Raw genomic sequence first — 19,074 nt, 5'->3', positions numbered from 1 at the left:
TGACCCAGATCTATCACATGATGTTTCAGCCGTTCACGAGGCAGGTGAGATTATCCTCATTGTAGTGGCACATCTCCTGGTGATGACTCTTCCCAGTTGTCCATGCATGAAATAGAGTTTTGTGCGCTGATGGATAAATTGCATAACTTTTCTTTTCTTTTCTAACATAGGGACCTGGTACTGTAAAATGAGGTTGTGGAATTATAGTTCATAGCCTGCTTCATACAATCGTCACAGAAACGTCTGGAGGCATAATTAGCACGGTTCTCAAACTACTGCATTAAACGACCCCTTCCTGTGTGTTGAGAAGGTAGTGAAAAGCCCTTTCCACGGCCTTCCCTGACAATTTGCAGAGGCAGCAAGCAGCTTCCTACAATCTCAGACCACCTCACAGCTCCCAAGAAGCCAGGAAATGTACAGCCTAGCCGCACGGCACAGAGCAGCCTTTCAGAGGACATGGAGATGTCACAATGCCATACGGGAGACATTTATTCTCTTCAGAAACGCACACTTGTTTGAGGACAAAAATACAAAAACATTACAATAATCTTCCAGGCCAAACTTCTATCTGTCTGAACGTCGTCAGCACTGCTCCCTGACTTTCCTCACGAAGACCCCTCACAACATTGCTTCATTATAACTCACTGTGATTGGATGGGAAGGTCCCCCCAGATGCTTGGGGTCAGCACCCACACCCTCCTTCCCCAGGTCAGACTGCCCCTCGGAGCAGGTGCCTGGTACCCAACACTTTCTTTCATGCATGTGACTTCATCAATACCTCACTCATTTTTATATTCACACGATGCCCCCGACCCAACTCTTCCCTGGGGAACAAAAAAAGGAAGAAGGAAGACCTTTAAAACGGACCTTCACAAATCATTTGATTCCTATGTGGGCTCATGGTCTGTTTTTCTCCTAGGGTCCCTTGATATTTCTAGTCAAACAAACCCCAAATTCTAACTGCCTGACATCTTCCCTAAAACTTCTACAATTCAACAAGGAAATCAACAACAACAAAAATCAATCAACTGACACGCGGGAATAACTCATTTATAGAGAGAGAGAGCGCGCTTGACAACGAGGGAGAGGGGCAGAGGGAGGATCTGAAGCAGGCTCCATGATCAGTGCAGAGGCCGACATGGGGGTCCATCCCAAGGCCCTGGGATCATGACCTGAGCTGAAATCAAGAATCAGACGCTCAACCGACTAAGCCACCCAGGCGCCCCAAGAACTCGGTTTTTTAAGAGACAAGTTAACAAACATCATGTAGGTATTTTTCTTTGTTTGGGGGACGCCGGCATTAGTCACTGAGATCATCGAGTCTTCTCTCCAACACTGTCTTCCTGATGAGATCAGCTTTCTGAATTCAAGCGTGTTCCACACCAATCTCACCTGGATGTATGTACATCTTAACCTTTTCACTCTCGATGCCTGAACATCAATTGGAATGGCGATATTTCCAAGCAAGCCCAGGAGACTTTGAAGCGAGACAGGCTTGCGTCCAAGTCCTCTAGGGCTTTATCATTAACCAGCTGGGTAATCCGGGGCAAGTTACTGACCCTTCCTCAGCCTCGTTATCCTCCTCTATAAAACAGATGTTAGCCGTAACAGACTTGTAGGACTAGAGAAGCCGTAAGAGCTGCACTGTGGCTGCTCTGGTATTTGTCATCCAGCCCCCACTGATGACCCATTCATGACTGTCAGCTACTACCCTCAGGATGTTTATAGTGCATCAAAGGCAAAGGGAAAAGGCCAGATTTTTCTGGGGAAACACGGGGGGGGGGGCCACGTGGACGTCTATATTAAAGCGGTAATGAAAAAAAAAATTAAAAAAAAAAAAAAAGGGGGCGCCTGGGTGGCGCAGTCGGTTAAGCGTCCGACTTCAGCCAGGTCGCGATCTCGCGGTCCATGAGTTCGAGCCCCGCGTCGGGCTCTGGGCTGATGGCTCAGAGCCTGGAGCCTGTTTCCCATTCTGTGTCTCCCTCTCTCTCTGCCCCTCCCCCTTTCATGCTCTGTCTCTCTCTGTCCCAAAAATAAATAAACGTTGAAAAAATAAATAAATAAAAAAAAATAAGGGGCGCCTGGGTGGCGCAGTCGGTTAAGCGTCCGACTTCAGCCAGGTCACGATCTCGTGATCTTGCGGGATCTCGCGATCTCGCGGTCCGTGAGTTCGAGCCCCGCGTCGGGCTCCGGGCTGACGGCTCAGAGCCTGGAGCCTGTGTCCGATTCTGTGTCTCCCTCTCTCTCTGCCCCTCCCCCGTTCATGCTCTGTCTCTCTCTGTCCCAAAAATAAATAAACGTTGAAAAAATAAATAAATAAAAAAAAATAAGGGGCGCCTGGGTGGCGCAGTCGGTTAAGCGTCCGACTTCAGCCAGGTCACGATCTCGCGGTCCGTGAGTTCGAGCCCCGCGTCGGGCTCTGGGCTGATGGCTCAGAGCCTGGAGCCTGTTTCCCATTCTGTGTCTCCCTCTCTCTCTGCCCCTCCCCCATTCATGCTCTGTCTCTCTCTGTCCCAAAAATAAATAAACGTTGAAAAAAAAAATTTTTAAAGCGGTAATGGAGGAAGAAAGGTGCAGGTGTCCAATCAGACCGGATACGGAAGTAAAATTGGGACTTGATTCCAAGATACCCCCAAAATGAGTGAGGATTCATCTCATAGCGTCAGGGCGCTTTGGGAGGGGAAGCCCGTTAGGGCAGAAAGGAGGCGTTTGGTGCCTACATACTTATTTGGGAGACAGTGGGAAGGTCTGCAGAGTGCTGGCCCCAGGGTGGAGATCTTCACAGAACTGAATTTCTGAGTTCAATGGCATTCTGCTCTTGGCCCCATGGCGACTGGAGTCCAATGCCACCCTATGGATGGAGCCAGCAAAGGTCTGAGAATTTAATGAACTTAGGAGACATCAGATCGTCAGGCAGGATAAATGAGTGCTCCAAGAAGAAGAGAGAAGGGAAAGAATGAGAGGAGGACTAGAGCTAGGGAAGAGGAGAAAAGACAGACGACAGCATTGCACATGAGGAGAGGTGACCAAGGCCAGTGAGAACGGGGTCTGCAACTGGGGAGACGCACGGGGCCTGCTGGCATGCAAGCAGGTGACAGGAACAGTCCAGAACCTCGGAGAGCAAGAGATACACCGAAGGAGACAGCACGAATTGTTGATGGAAGAAACTGGCACGGGGACTGAATTTCTGATCAAGACATCAGCGGGAGTGCGGGAGGGGAAGCAGAGACACGGTCTGAGGGCTGGGAACAGAGCTGTTCCTTTCTGCAGAGACGCTATGGGACCCAACCAGCATTCATTCATTTAACCAAAATGGCAGGCCACAGAGCACCTTCTCGTGGTCTTAGGAGTCTCGGTTCCAAACGGTCCCTTCCACTTTGTCTTGTGAGTTAACTGGCAATTCTTTTCTGTTTGTAGAACAGAACTGGCCTCAGACTCTATGGCTTATGTGAGGCGGTCTTGGACAGAGTGACTAAGGCCCCCTCTTTCCCCAACACAGGCCTGTTTCATGCTTACTGTCTGTCCTCTTCTAAGCAGAAATGGCATCCCATTGTACCACCAAAAACGTCCACGTTTGGAAAATACAGTATACGGTCATCCTGTTTATACCTTTCTTTACCGTTGAGCATTCTGACTTGCCACAGATCCCTGATTTTCAAAAGGAGACTACACCCACGTTATTTCCACCAACCACCCCCCGCCCGAACGCCTTTTTATAAATCACACATATTTTTGCCTGTGGTGTAGCAAAGGACAAACAGGATGAAGTATTTCCTCAGAAGCCATTGTGTTTGTTCGCTTAATTGTAAATTCATAGAGAGGAGGAAATACTTTAGTGAGCTAACTCACTGGTACCTTAGGAAAACACGGGACAAGATCCAGCTTTGTGGAATTGTACGATGTGTCCAAAAGCAGGCTCCTATACCCAGGATCTAAACAAAACTACCTAAATCTAAGACAAGCTCACCAGAATTGTCACTTTGTACCTACACCATTTCCAAAGACAAACTATAAAATAAGTCTTTCCTTATTCTTTGATGCTTGTTGGGTTTTGTTTGGTTTTTGTTTGCTTTTATTTTGAGAGAGAGAGAGAGAGAGAGAGAGAGAGGGGCACAGAGAGAATCTCACGCAGGCTCCACACTGTCAACATGAAGTCCAACACAGGGCATCGATCCCGCAACCGTAAGATCGTGACCTGAGCCAAAACCAAGAGGCGGACACCCAACTCTCTCCAAGAGCCACCCAGGTGCCCATCGATGGTTGGTTTTTAATGCATTTTCAGAAAAAAAGAAGTTACGACAGATAAAACTTACTTAGAATGTATTATGTGCGAGGTACTATTCTAAGAGCTTTCCAACATTAATTTCTTTTCCAACCCTCGCAACTTTATGAGGTGCCAGTGTTATTCCTATTTTCGACGAGGGAAATGAGCCCACAGAGTACAAATAACTTGCCTGAAGTAACCTGGGGGTTGGGCGGCTAGGTCTGCGCCCTAACCAGGCACTGAAGCACACCTCTTCTGATAAACACCGGATGGCTGGCACCCTTTTGCAATCAGTTCCGCAAAGGTCCAGCTGTAAATCTAGCAACCGCTCCAAAAGCCTGTGTGACCAACGTTCGCTTGCCTCATCTACACATACTCTGTTCCCAGATGCCGCAGAGCATACAGACGTCAAGTTCCGCTGAAAACCTGAACGTGATGGCTCTGAATGGTATTTGTCTGGAGCCCGTTATCAACGTACTCTCTCTTAGCCATTCAACAAATAGAAAGCATGTGCCGTGGGCATGGCATTGAACCAGACGCTGTGAGGCACAAAGATGTGTAAGATATTAACGGCGACCGTTAAGGGCATTCAAGAAAGACTCACGCTGTGACTTCCATCGTCAGTTTTCATTGATGAACTCCTTCTTCCTTCACATTTTGGCTTTACAGAGATGGTGTCAGGGAAGGAAACTGTCCTAGGACATCCCTGTTAAGTGTAGATGAACTCCATGTTCCAAAGCACTCATGAATCACGAGTGCCCATTCTCATGGATCCGAAATGCAACACAGGTGATAAGACTACAGGCTGGGTTCAAATTCTGGCTGTGCCATTGCTAGCTAGAAATTATTCAGCCCCTCCAAGCCTCAGTAAAATTTGCCTCTCCTCTTTCAGCTCTCGTCAACAGGGGGACTCATATAGTTGGCAGCTACCTCCCTGACTTTTTAGTTCAATATGTACTTATTAGGGACCCACTATGTCAGGTGTTTGCTCAATCCCGGGAGATGAGGAAAAGGCAGGGTCTCTGTCATTAGGGATTTTGTAGTCTTGCCACCTAAGAGTGATGGATATAGCTCACTTGAAGAGGAAACAATGACATCTTTACCATCGCAGCCCTAGGAAGGTACTGATGTCCAGAGTCTTTAGCCTGTATTTATTAGAGACTTTTTTCTTTTTTTTTTAACTGGGCCATTAAGTCTATTTTGCCTTCCAACTCCGAGGTGTTCCCTCTGAGGGTCATGATGGATCTGCAGGTAAGAATATTCTTTGCCTGTCCATGCTCAGCTCCTTTCTTAAGCTGAAGCCTCCAGGGGCAGCTGGGCAGCTTAATTGGTTAAGCGTCCGACTTCAGCTCAGGTCATGATCTTGCAGTTCGTGAGTTCGAGCCCCGCGTCGGGTTCTGTGCTGATGGCTCCGAGCCTGGAGCCTGCCTCGGATTCTGTGTCTCCCTCTCTCTCTGTCCCCCCCGCCCCCACTTGCGTTCTGTCTCTCAAAAATGAATAAACATTTTTAAAAAATTAAAAAAAAAAAAAGAGAAAGAAAGAAACTGAAGCCTCCAATCACCCAAAGAGAACGTGGGATCTAGCCAGATGCTGAAGGCTAGACAGCTTGCTTTGATGATTTCTTATTAACATCAGATGCTAAATAGCGCTCCGATTATTCGCATGTTTGTTTTTCCTAGTCACAAGTAATGTCATTACTGCAAAATGTGTGGAAATATATTTATTTGGCTTAACAGTCACTGTGCTGATGTTTCTATTTCCCTTGGAATGCTACAGCCATGTTAAGGCAAACCTGGCATCGTGGTAGAGTCCAACCAATCATAAGAAAACACCTCCTTCCAGCTCATTTCCCATTTGGGGGACGACTACCTATTTCTCCTTCTCCCTCCTGGCCAAACCTCTTAAAAGAAGCCTGCTTCCTCTGGGGTGCCTGGGTGGCTCAGTCGGTTAAGCATCCGACTCTCGTTTTCAGCTCAGGTCATGATCTCACAGTCCATGAGTTCGAGCCCGGGCGCGTTGGGTTCTGCACTGACAGCGTGGAGCCTGCTTGGGATTCTCTCCCTCTCCCTCTCTCTCTCTCTCTCTCTCTCTGCCCCTCCCCCACTCACGCTGTCTCTCTCAAAAAACAAACTTTAAAAAATAAAGAAGTCTACTTCCTCTTCTCTCGTTCACGCCTCAACCACAGGCTATCTCAATCCCAGCCAGGTGGGTTCCCCAAAACCGTTCTCCCCAGAACACCAATGACAAGTTGTCACTCAACACACAGGACGCTCCTCTGTCCTTGCCATCCCGTCAGGACCTGCCAGAGTTGACCCTTCTCCTTTCCTGAACACCTTCCTGTTCTGCACAGGTGATAACTACCAGCTCCTCCCGGTTTTTTTCCTAGCTCTCCAGCGGGCCTCGCCTGTCTTCCGGAAGCTTCCACTGCCTCTGCACATAACTTACAGGGCGGTGGTCTTCCGGGTGCTCTTCTGCAGCCCTTCTGTGCTTCTCACTTTGTATCTTCACCTTGGAGTTCCCACCCCAGGGCTTCAAACGAATAAGCAGGCACGCATGACTTCCAGATCTCTCCTGATCTCAGTTCTCTACATCCAGTAGCCTTCTATCTTGGGCATCTTGGAAGCACATGAAAGCCACCCTACCCTGAAATAAATCAATTCCCCCACCAACCCACTCATCTTCAGTGTCCCCGATGGAGTGAGTGGTGCCTCTACCCATCTTACTACTCGGTGAGAAGACAGACTGGTGCTTTCCTCTTCCCTCACCCTCCCCATCCAACCTGTGCTCATTCTGTCTCCCAAACATCTCTTGCAACGGTCCACAGTCTTCGGTGCCTAATGCCCCCATCCTAGTCTGGGACTGTCTTCATCTTTCCCCAGCCTTACAACCAACCACCTGCTTCCTCCCACCAACAGCATCCTTGTGACCCACATCAACAGGAATGCTCAAAATCCCACTTGATTCCATGAGAGCAAGGAGGGGTCTCCTTAAGCGTATCACAGTCTCCTCTCATTCCACAAATACATACAAGCAGTTATATTATGAAGCTGACGACAATATTTGGTCGCACTCCAAACTTTGCCCAGGCTCGAAGAATGATCTTGCTAAAAGGCAAGTCCTCCAACGGCTTCAGTAGGATGGGGCACTGAGGTCAAGTCCAGACTCTGTAAGAGACCCCGTGAGGCCCTTCACAAGCAGATCCTTGCAGATCCTTCTTTCTCCTCATTTTTCACTACTCTCTGCTTCTCCCCCTCAGCAATCCTTCTCAAACCCAAGCCTCTCTTTTAAGCTGTGGATTGGCAATCTCTCCTCCTCTCTTCTCCAGACGCTCCTACACTTTTCTTTCCACCAGGAGAGAAGACTTCCTCACATTCATTGCCTCAGGCTTTGGTTAAACAACCATTTCTCTGGGGCACCTGTCCTGGTAACTTGTAACTCAGCTGGGTTTGTCTAATTTGAGGGTTTTTTTTTTATGTTTATTTTTGAGAGAGACAGAGAGAGAGGGAGACACAGAATACGAAGCAGGCTCCAGAATCTGAGCTGTCAGCACAGAGCCCAACGCTGGGCTCGAACTCATGAACCACAAGATCATGACATGAGTTGAAGTCGGACACTTAACTGACTGAGCCACCCAGGCACCCCTGTCTAATGTGAGTTCCTGGAGCCCCCGTGTGTCTCCTCTAATATCACAGACACTTGACTGTAATTGCTGGTTTTATTATCTATTTTTCCCTCAAGATCACAACCTTTGGGAGGCAGGGGTCAGATATCTACTTGTGGTATTTTGGGGGATAATGGCAGTGCCTGGCACATAAATCAACGCAACCTGCCAAGCTGCTATCCTTACTGAACCCTCCACGGCTCACAGACATTTAAAAACCTAAGCTCTGACCAAGTAGATAACGTTACCTTGTTAGTTTGAAACAGGGACTCCACGGGACCACTGACGTTAGGGTACGAAGGCCTACGCCATCTCTCTCGCAAGGGCACATGTGTCTGTTCAACAGCCTCAATGTTTGCAATATACCGATTTCACCCCTCTGCCTGAGTGGGACGAATACGAACTTCCCGCTCCAGAGCTGTGCCAGCGATGGTCCCCAGGGCCCTCACAGTGGGCAGAGCTGGTCTTATGCTGGATATAGAGGCAGTGATTCCATTTGCTAACAGTGCTCTTTAATCCTATGCTACAAAAAGGATGTCGACGTAAGCCTCCATGAAAACCGTAGGGTTTCTCTCTCTCCTCCAAGAAGCATATGCACTGCCCTTATCACAGGACAAGCTAGGAATCCCTAGTGGACAGGAACTGGCAGCGTGGGGTTCACCTGCCAACCAACCACCCCGGATCTCAGCGACAGGCTCCTTCTGAAGAGCTCAGAAGCCCATCACACCAAGTCCAAAGGCGGAATCCAATTCCAATTTAGACGATCTTCATTACCCAAGGAGTGTTATTCAAAGAGCAACACTTCCAGAGATACGGGCTTGCCAGGAAGGGATTCCTGGAGACTAGTGATTCCTAATGTCATCAATGACTCTGGTGAATTGGTGCAAGAAATAAAGGAAGCAGAGTCCGGCCCTGAGGAAAGGGCAGCCAGCAACCAGATGAAGTAGTGAGCTAACAAGCCAGGCTTCAGGGCTGGCTCTTGTTGGGCTGGGAGCTTTGGAGTGCGGAGAACCTACCGCAGAAGGGCAGATGGGCTCAGTGAGAGGAGATCCGTGCTCACGAGACTGCCTGCAAGTGTCCCGCCCAAGGACACCACGACCCCAGTATCGTGTTGTACGGAAAACGCTGGGCAAAAGCGTGTGGGCTATTCCTGGACCCCGTCACGAACATGAGGGGAGTTTCCAGTGTATTCAGGCCTGGCCCTTCACTACTGCTAGCAGTTAGGGGGGCTCACACCAACAGACTGCTATCAGGATTCACGGGTCCCCGGTCATGTGACAGGGGACCAAGTCATCAATTACCCCTATTGCCAAGTTGTGGCCTTAGCCCAACACTAAGGAGGTAGACGTGCCCAAAGTTGCAGTGAATGGTTAAAAAGCAACCTCTGATTCTCTACAAATCAGGTTGTGGTCCTTTAAAGGTGTGATGGACTGAAACATCTCACTTTGGAAAAAGAAAATAGAGAATCTTTCTAAGAAAATGTTAGGTCAGTAATTAGTTGAATGCTAAAACCAAAGAGAAAAGTTCCATTTATTTATTTATTTTTAAATGTTTTTTTTAACGTTTATTTATTTTTTTGAGAGACAGAGACAGAGCATGAGCTGGGGACAGAGAGGGGGAGTCACAGATTCTGAAACAGGCTCCAGGCTCCGAGCTTTCAGCACAGAGCCCGACGTGGGGCTCGAACTCATGAACCATGAGATCATGACCTGAGCCGAAGTTGGCCGCCCAACCGACTGAGCCACCCAGGCGCCCCCCATTTATTTTTTTTAAGTTGATTTATTATTTGAGAGAGAGAGAGAGAGAGAGAGAGAGAGAGAAAGGGTGTACATACACAAACAGGGGAGGGGGTGAGGGCGAGGGAGAGAATCTCAAGCAGACTCCTTGCCCAGCATGGAGCCCAACACAGGGCTCGAACTCACAAACCATGAGATCATGACCTGAGCCAAAATCGAGCGTTGGTCAGTTGACCGACTAAGCCCCCCAGGCGCCCTCCCTTTTGTTCCACCATTAAAGACGGCAAGTTAAATCGGCACAAAATTTGGCAAATAAGATATGTGTCTATTAGTGGATCGGATCATTTACCACATTTTAAACAATTTCCTGACTTATTCCTCCACCCCTCAGCCACCAGTTCCGTGGTTTCAGTCTGTGTTTTAGGTCTACTTTGAACATCCCCAATTCAAGACACAGCTGGGTACCCAGAGGCTCCCGCCGTTCTAGCTTGCTTCTGGCAACCGGTCCCATGGATTGTTTTCAAATTCGACTCCCTTGGAACCTAAAGTCTATGCACTTTTCTCACTGGGCTCAATTCACTGGGCCTTTGCTTTTTCATCCAATCCAGAGTCAATACTGTAGCGGGTTAAACTGTATCCACACAAAAGACGTGTTTAAGCCCTAACACCGTGCCCATGTGTGTGACCTCATTTAGAAATAAGGTCTTTGCAGGGGCGCCTGGGTGGCGCAGTCAGTTAAGCGTCCGACTTCAGCCAGGTCACGATCTCGCGGTCTGTGAGTTCGAGCCCCGCGTCAGGCTCTGGGCCGATGGCTCAGAGCCTGGAGCCTGCTTCCGATTCTGTGTCTCCCTCTCTCTCTGCCCCTCCCCCGCTCATGCTCTGTCTCTCTCTGTCTCAAAAATAAATAAACGTAATAAAAAAAAAAAAAAAAGAAATAAGGTCTTTGCAGATATTATGGAGTTAGAGGTCCCTGGATGATTCAAGATGATCCTGGATAGAGGATCCAATGTCTGATGTTTTTCTAAGAGAAAGGAGAGGGCCCCCGGCGACACAAAGAGACACGGGGGAGAGGCCACGTGCAGACAGGGGCAGGGACTGGAGTGATGGAGCTACAAGCCAAGGGACAGCTGGCTGAGGACAGCCCAGCAGCCACCAGGAGCTAGGAGAAAGGCATGGAACATTTACACCACCACTCCCACCGCCCCGCCCCCAGCTCCCAGGAGGAACCAGCCTTGCTAACACCTTGATTTTGGACTCTGGATCTTCAGAACTGTGAGACAACACGTTGCTGTAGTTCTAAGCCACAAGCGTGTAGTCATTTGTTACTGCAGCCCTGGGAAACGAATGCAGACGCCCGAATCGCCTCTGCTCCCCGCCCCCCTTCTCCATCCATCTGGCAAAATGTCAGCACTTGATGGACCCAACTGTCCACCTCATCCAGAGCTGTACTTGGACAGCCAAAGCCACTGAAGCAGTCACTGGTGCCACGTAGAGCCCTAATCTGAAATTGGCCTGACTCTGCACGTCCCTGTCCCCCCGTCCCCATGAAGAAATGAGCAGACTTATTATCTGGAAAAGAGCAGCCGCCAGATGGGGCCAAGCCAGACTCCCGCCCTGTGCAGCCAGACCCTCTGGTGGCCTGGTTATTTCACGCGGGAGTGTCCGTGCCTTTGCTGATTCGAGCCCTGCAATCTGTGCCTTGTATCCCCCCCTCTGCCCCTAGCTTCTCAGCACCTTACCCACCCGCCTCGTCTCGGCTATCTTCCTCCTCGTCCTCTCTACCGGATCCCTCACGCCCGCTTCTCACCCTTATGTCACTTTTCCTGTACGATGACAACCAATCAGAAGGCACACACAGACAGCCCCTCGCAATCCAAGCACACGCACAAGCCCCTGTAGACACGCGTACGTTTCTTCCAGCATCTCTCCCGTACTATGACTTCTTCCTACTTCACAGCCAGACTCCTCCGAAAGCTCACTCCCGTCTTCCCCCGTTTTCTATGAATTTCTCACTCCACACTAATCTGACATCTCTCCCCAAATAATCCACCCAGACAGCTTTTGCTAAGTTGTCAATGATGAGCTCCAGCTAATCGGAATCACCCACACCAGACAATGTTCTTCCGCACCACCCCAGCCCCCTCACGGCACTGAACGTGGCTCATCACACCCTCCTTGAAACACTTTCCACTCCTGGCTCCTGTCACACCACATTCTTCTGTTTTTCCTCCTACCTCTCTAGCCACCGCCTTCTCTCTTTTTTTTAAATCGAAGTGCAACCATACGGTGCTAGGTTACGTTCAGGTGTACAACGTCATGATACATTTCGGGGCGCTCATCAAGATAAGCACCTGATCCCCTTTATTTCACCCACCCCCGCCTCACCCTTTGACAACCACCAATTAAAAAAGGGGCAGAGGACCCGAAGAGACATTTTTCCCAAAAAACCCATGGAGATGGCCAACAGACACAAGAAAAGATACTCAACATCACCCATCACCCCAGGGAAATGCAAATTAAAACTACAATGAGATTACCACCTTACACCTGCCAAAGTGACTAAGCAAACAACCAAAGCAAAAACAACCCCTTGTGCTCTGTTGCGGGGGACGTACACTGGTACAGCCACTGTGGAAAACGGTATGGAGGTTCCGCAAAAAATTAAACATAGAAATACTGGGCCACCTGCCTGGCTCGGTCAGTAGGGCATGCGACTCTTGATCTCACGGTTGTGAGTTCAAGCCCCACATTGGGTATAGAGATTAAACATAAAACCTAAAAAAAAAAAAAAAAAAAACAACAACAGAAATGCCCTATGATCCAGTAATCCACTCCTGAATATCTACCCAAGGAAAACGAAACCACTAATTTGAAAAGATACGTGCATCCACAAGTTTATCGCAGCGTTGTGCACAACGGCCAAGATATGGAAGCAGCCAAACTGTCCATGGATAGATGGATGGATAAAGAAGACGGGGTGTACGTATACAATGGACCATTACTCAGCCATAAAAAGAAGGAGATCTGGGGCGCCTGGGCGGCTCCGTCAGTTGAGCGTCCGACTTCGGCTCAGGTCATGATCTCGCGATTTGTGAGTTCAAGCCCCGCGTTAGGTCCTGTGCTGACAGCTCAGAGCCTGGAGCCTGCTTCGGATTCTGTCTCCCTCTCTCTGCTCCTCCCTGTTCTCTCTCTCCCTCTCTCTCAAAAAAAAATAACATAAAATAAACATTAAAAAATGTTTATGATAAAATAACATAAAAAAAAGAAAGAGACTGTCATGTGCAGTAACATGGATGGAGCGAGAGGGTATAATGCGAAATGAAATACGTCAAAGTCACTGCCTTCCGATTCTCCTTTGTAAGTTCATACTCCTCTTTCGGTCACTAGTAATGATAGTCTTCCTTTGTCTTTAAGACTGTCTTTGGCCGTGTTTTCTTTCCATTCTTTCTATTCTATACTAGTTCCTTAGACCATTTCCTACATGGGCATCACTCTAATTAACACGGATGTGCAAAGACCCAAGATTTATGGACCCAGTGCAGACGTCTTCGTTGCATTCCATATAATCAACTCCCAACTTTAGACATCACAAAACCGACTCAAATCTAACCTGCAATCAGAATTCCATCTCCCCCCCACACCCCCGCCTGACGCACACACCCTCCCCCACTCCTTCAAACCTGCCACTCTCCCAAAATACTCATCTCAGGAAAGGCTACGACCATACCCCCTAACCTAACACTAGAGTATCAAACATGACCTTTCTCTCTGTCTCCCTCCAAAATCCAACTTGTCATTAAGTCCTGTCACTTGTCCCTTATAACGCCCAAATTCATCTACTTCTACTAGCAAATATTAGTCCAGGTTAATGTCATCTGCACGTGGCCTAATTGGTCTTCCTGGAGCCACTCATACCCTTGTCTAATTTGCTGTGCAGGATGAAGGCCCAGTGACAGTCCACTCTTTGGTGACCTCTCCAGCCTCAGCTGATATCACACTCCTAGCTCTCTAATTCCCTAGCCACTGGTCTTTCTTGCTTTCCCAGCCAGTTCAACTCTATTTCTTCTACCACAGGGCCTTTGCACAGGCTGTTTTGCTGCCTGGAGTGCTCAATTTCCTTTAAAAAAAATTTTTTTTTTTAATGTTTGTTTATTTTTGAGAGAGAGGGAGTCAGAGTGTGAGAGGGGAAGGGGCAGAGAGGGGCAGACACAGAATCCGAAGCAGACTCCAGGCTCTGAGCTCTCAGCACAGAGCACGATGGGGGGCTCAAACTCGTGAACCATGAGATCATGACCTGAGCCGAAATCAGATGCTTAACCGACTGAGGCACCCAGGTGCCCCTGGAGGGCTCATTTTCTAGATTCTTGCTCCTCTCCCGGATTTCAGCTCAAATTTCTCTTCCTCAGGACAGTTTTTTTGGGCCCTCAGACTGAGCCAAATTTCCCTCTCCTTCTCCCAAATGAGTACCTCTCCTTCACTGCCCTTAACCACAACTGCGATCCTACCTGTATCCTTCTGTTTTGATCGCCTGCCTCCCCCCACTACACCGTGCGTGCCACAAGGTCACGGACAAGGTCTGGTTTTGCTCACCGTCGTATCCCCAGAGCAGGTACAGTTTCAGTATGCGTAGGTATTCAGTAACATTCTGTAAATTTTTTTTTTTAATTTTTAAAAATATCACGTTGCTCAAGGCCCTAGGTACGAAGAAAAGCTTAGACGCACAAAGGGAATTTTGGCACGTTGTAGATTTTCAGGGCCAACCCCCTGCAGCCTGTGATTTTCTGTCAAGAGGAAATAAAAGCATAATTCGGTGGCATCTTCATAGTTTATCCCTGCCAGTTCTATTTCTCTATAAATACAGTCCTCATTTTCAAGGAACGTGGAGAAGACGATTGCAGTGGACTATTTTGGGGAGGCACTGGTCTGTTCTACTTCAGGGGGGCTATCACTTGTCTTTGTTCCCAGAGCAGCCGTGGCCAGCACTGCTGACTCCACGGAGGAAGCTGGGTGTGTCAGGCTAACTGCCTGGCAGGCCCTGGGCACGGCCTCTGAGGACAGGCTGCAAAGCCTGTAAAGTTCACCTCCAGGGGGACCCTTATTTTACGGTCTATCCATTACTGTTGTCTCCCTATGTCATGGCATGGTGATGTTCCAGTGTTTTCACCCCCACCCAGAGCGCAGGTCGGGGTCGTGGTGCTGCAGGCCTTGTCAGGACACTGGCCTTCCGCCTGGAATAGGAAGGCTGTATGAGCGGCGCAAGATGTGGAGATCTTCGAAAGAGTCAGGGAATCGTGGGGGCACCCGGGGGGCTCAGTGGGTTAAACGTCCGACTCTTGGTTTCGGCTCAGGTCACGATCTCATGGTTCATGAGTTCCAGCCCCCATGTCGGGCTCCGAGCTGACAGCACGGAGCCGGCTGGGGATTCTCACGCTCCCTCTCTCTCTGCCCCTCCCCTGCTCTCTCTCTCTCTCTCTCTCAAAATAAACACACTTCAAAAAAAAAAATCCATGCAATTGTTGATGCCAAAATTGAGGAAAACGTTGACATCATAATTTCCCAATGTAGTTGCCTTCCTGTTATACAACTTACAAAGGAAGATTTCTGGGCATGTCTCTGAAGATGTGCTATGCACAGACACTAACCTGAGACCCGGGAAACCACAGGATAGCTAATTATGGCAAATTATAAGGGCACTTCACTGTGGAAATAAAAACAGGCCAAGTATGGGCTACGTTAATGTCCTTTTCATATATTTTTTAAGAGCGCAATTTGAAATACAAATGCATAAAATGGATGTAACATACGGACTTCTTCTCTGTAGTTAAAACTGTGGACATTATCTGATATAGGAAAGAACAATATGTCTGCACACATACAAATCTATGAACACCAGCTAAAACTGGCCGACCATTAACAATCCCATCATCAACCGACCCTCTTGTATACATAACGTTTGACTCTTATCGACTCGTAGGAAAGTGTGCACTTTCAACTCCTACTTGAACATACATACAATTTATCATCTTATGAGCCCTTATGCTGCCATTTTTTTTTTCCTCCTCTGGGCCAAGAATTGGCACAAGTCTCTCCTTTCCAAAAATGAGGAATAATATTTTCCTTATCCAGTTAAGTACAAAGTATACTGAAGTGTAAACCTCGACTTTTTTTTCCTTAAACTGGAATAGTTTCACTCATTCCATGTACCCATCCATCTATTTGGATATAAAGATATTCCACAGTACATCCCTCTACCTTTTCTACTTTAGGAGCTGAATGTCTCTTAAAGAAAAAAAAAAAAAAACCACTACATACAAACACCGCATTCAATTGCCAAGTTAATCAGTTAGGCCAGAGGGATGATAAGAACTTGCTAAGAATAGTTAATGATAAAAACGATTCAAACTGCAACTCTGCCCGTCATGTGTTTTTTTTTTTCCTCCCCTAAATGAACAAAGTGCTCAACGTTTTCATGATCCGTGAGTAATGTGATGTCACTGTTTTTGCATCTGTCAAAGGACTAGTTGTCCAACATCCCGAAGAAGTCGCCTGATCTTTGCATGCAGGAAGCATCCAAGCTTTACCTTAAGGTCTTGCCAAATGGACAAAACAAAGCTCTTGATTTGCCGGGAGGAAAGGCATCTACCAACACCCTCATTAGGGGATTCGTGCTGACGAATGGCCATTCGTTAATTGCATGTTTGTTTTATTATGAGCCATTTTCCACAGCAAACTCAGGAAGACCGTCGTAAGGAATCTCGTGGGAACGGTTATTTTTTCCAGTGCTTACAGAACGCTCCCTTTTTCTTTCTTGTTCAAGTGTCTTACACCTCACTGTGCCTAAAGGATATATTTAAGATTTCTCCTCTCGGAGGCCATGATCTAGTCTCACCCCAGCCGGGTGGACACGGGGGAGTCACGCACTGAGGTTTCTGCTTGCCCGTCAGTCTCTCAGTAGCGGTTAGAAATTCATGAAAGGCCTCCAGGTTTTAGTGCAGCTGTGCAATGACCACGAGGGTGCAGAACGCAGTCAGGTGAAGGGGCTCCGTCCCAGGGATGACAGTTTACAGATTCATGGAGTTCAGAGGTTCGCTCTAATCTCAAGAATTAACTTATTCTAGCAACAGGGGCACTGGGGCTTCCATCGAAGGAAGAGTCAGAAAACACGAACTTGAGATGTCCACAAGAACTGTTTAAGATGTCAAGACTTTTGGGGGCGCCTGGGTGGTTCAGTTGGTCAGGCGTCCAACTGTGGCTCAGGTCATCGTCTCGTGGTCTGTGAGTTCGAGCCCCGCGTCGGGCTCTCTGCTGTCAGCGCAGAGCCCGCCCTGGATCCTCTGTCCTCTCCCTCCCCGCCCCTCCCCTGCTCGGGCTCAGTCTCCCTCAAATAGAGACAAACATTTTAAAAGACAAAAAGATTTCAAGACTTTTTGCAACTTTCCTGTGTTCGCTATTCTCTTTCGGGTTCCCCAAAGCAATCAGCATTAAAATTCCCAGATCTGTGGACTCCAGCTCAGGTACAACAAGCACACCATCTCCTACCTGAGGGTTAGTCCTGGGGGTGAGGAAAAGGAGGAGGGGAGGTGATGACCCTGAGGAGGGGAGAGGATAGGTTGGGTTTTTGAGGATGAAGAGGAAGGAGGAAATAAAGCCCTGGAGTGTAGGCCTGGAATGACCCGGGCATTCAATAAGCAAGAAGAGAACAAAACGAACAAAAAAAGCATCTGTGTAGCTGTTCCATCATCTACTTTCCAATCCGACAGGGTGAAATCAGACCTCTTCCTGTATACACTTCCCTCTGCACACTCCTACTCATTTAAAATATATCCACATAGGGGCGCCTGGGTGGCTCAGTCGGTTAGGTGGCCGGCTTCGGCTCAGGTCACGATCTCACTGTCCGTGAGTTCGAGCCCCGCGTCGGGCTCTGTGCTGACAGCTCAGAGCCTGGAGCCTGTTTCAGATTCTGTGTCTCCCTCTGTCTGACCCTCCCCTGTTCATGCTCTGTCTCTCCCTGTCTCAAAAATAAATAAACGTTAAAAAAAATTTTTTTTAAATGTAATTTAAAAATAAATAAATAAAATATATCCACATAGCATGCCACATAAACTCATAATTTTAAGTCACGTAAAGTACTATTCTTACCCCTCTTTTACAGATGGGAAAACTGAGATACAGAGTTGAATAAACTGGGCAAGGTCACGTAACTACCAAGTATCAGAGCTGGGGCTTGAACCCACACAGTCTGACCCCAGAGTCTCTGCTCTGTACTCTCAGCGGTGCTGACTTTCCTCCGATCCCTTTGCTGTCCATTAAGCTGTCTCTGCCATTACCGTGATCTCTGTCTCCATTCTCCTGTGTTTTCCTGCCATGTCCAATAATCATTCATTCAAGATTTTTCCACCATGGCATCACCTACTCTCACGTGCCAAAGACCATACATAACTTATTTTCTGCTGTGTGCTGATTTTTACAGGAGCGGTAAAAATAAGGGTGAACAGTGAGAAACAGATTCTGAGGGGTGGAAAGAAAGCATTCTACTACAGAAAAGGTGGAGTTCTAAGCCCATATTTATAGATCCAATACAAGTGGCCGATTAAAAACACAACAACCAAAAACCCGAGACGCAAGAAAACACACAGGGATCCAAAAGCCATTTCCAATCGCCCTGCAGAATTATTAAACACAGGAGCAATTCTAGGGCTTGATTTTCCTTCCTTTGGTTCAGACAGCTCACAATAATTAAATTCTACTAATTAACATACAGAGTTGAAGTCAACAAACTCCCAATGCGAAACGAAGGAAAAAAAAATAATCTTACCTGCAGATGTGTGTTTGAACTTTTCACTTTTCTTCTTCCTCCACTTCCAGGGCTTGAAAATCCTCCCCAGGTTGGCAAACTTACTCCTCCTCCGGATGGGTGGGGTGTGGGTACCTGGCACGAGGGAGTCAGAACGCATGGCCGCCAGCCTCTCCACTTCCTCCGCTGTTTTCCCCGAGAAAGAGATGGAAATAGAGAGAGAGAGGGGGGAAAAAAAGTGTTAAAATGGGATCCTCACAGATGGCCAGCGTTTTCCATGGTTACAGATAACAGAAACCACATGACTGAGGCTCCGTTTCTCTTTTCTGCCTCGTGGGTTGGAAGTCACACCGACGGGTTCTAAAGGCTGGAGACGGTCCGTCAGAACCCTGAGGATCTGGGGCACCCCCAAATTTACCCAACCTCAACTCACACCAGAGGAAGAGGTCAATGAGGTGGCGGGAACAAACCCTCTTGACACATCAAGATTCCCCAACGAGGCAGGAAGAGGGCATTAGGAAGAGTCAAGCGACAGCCTGTGGAACGCCTGGTCCAGCAAGATCTCACCTAAGACTGGGCAGATGCCATCGCTGTAACACTGTCTGCTGAGACCAGAGGA

At 48.0% G+C, this 19,074-nt stretch overlaps 1 protein-coding gene across 1 annotated transcript in view; it reads right to left on the bottom strand.

Annotated features, from left to right (window-relative positions):
* The window catches only part of PHACTR1 (phosphatase and actin regulator 1), a 216,292-nt gene extending 197,674 nt beyond the window's left edge, over positions 1-18,618 (bottom strand). Inside the window, exon 1 of the mRNA XM_047101806.1 lies at positions 18,477-18,618. Coding sequence (XP_046957762.1) covers positions 18,477-18,615 — 139 coding nt within the window. The 5' untranslated portion in view covers positions 18,616-18,618. The remainder of the gene's footprint in view (positions 1-18,476) is intronic.
* Between the last annotated feature and the right edge of the window lie 456 nt (positions 18,619-19,074).

The sequence above is a fragment of the Lynx rufus genome, unplaced genomic scaffold (assembly GCF_022079265.1).
Source record: "Lynx rufus isolate CCGP_SWC_20201006 ecotype Redwood Valley unplaced genomic scaffold, mLynRuf1.p SCAF_6, whole genome shotgun sequence".
NCBI classification, from domain to species: Eukaryota; Metazoa; Chordata; class Mammalia; order Carnivora; family Felidae; genus Lynx; species Lynx rufus.
The sequence above is the reverse complement of the archived record's forward strand: the minus strand, read 5'-3'. Positions and strand labels throughout refer to the sequence as shown.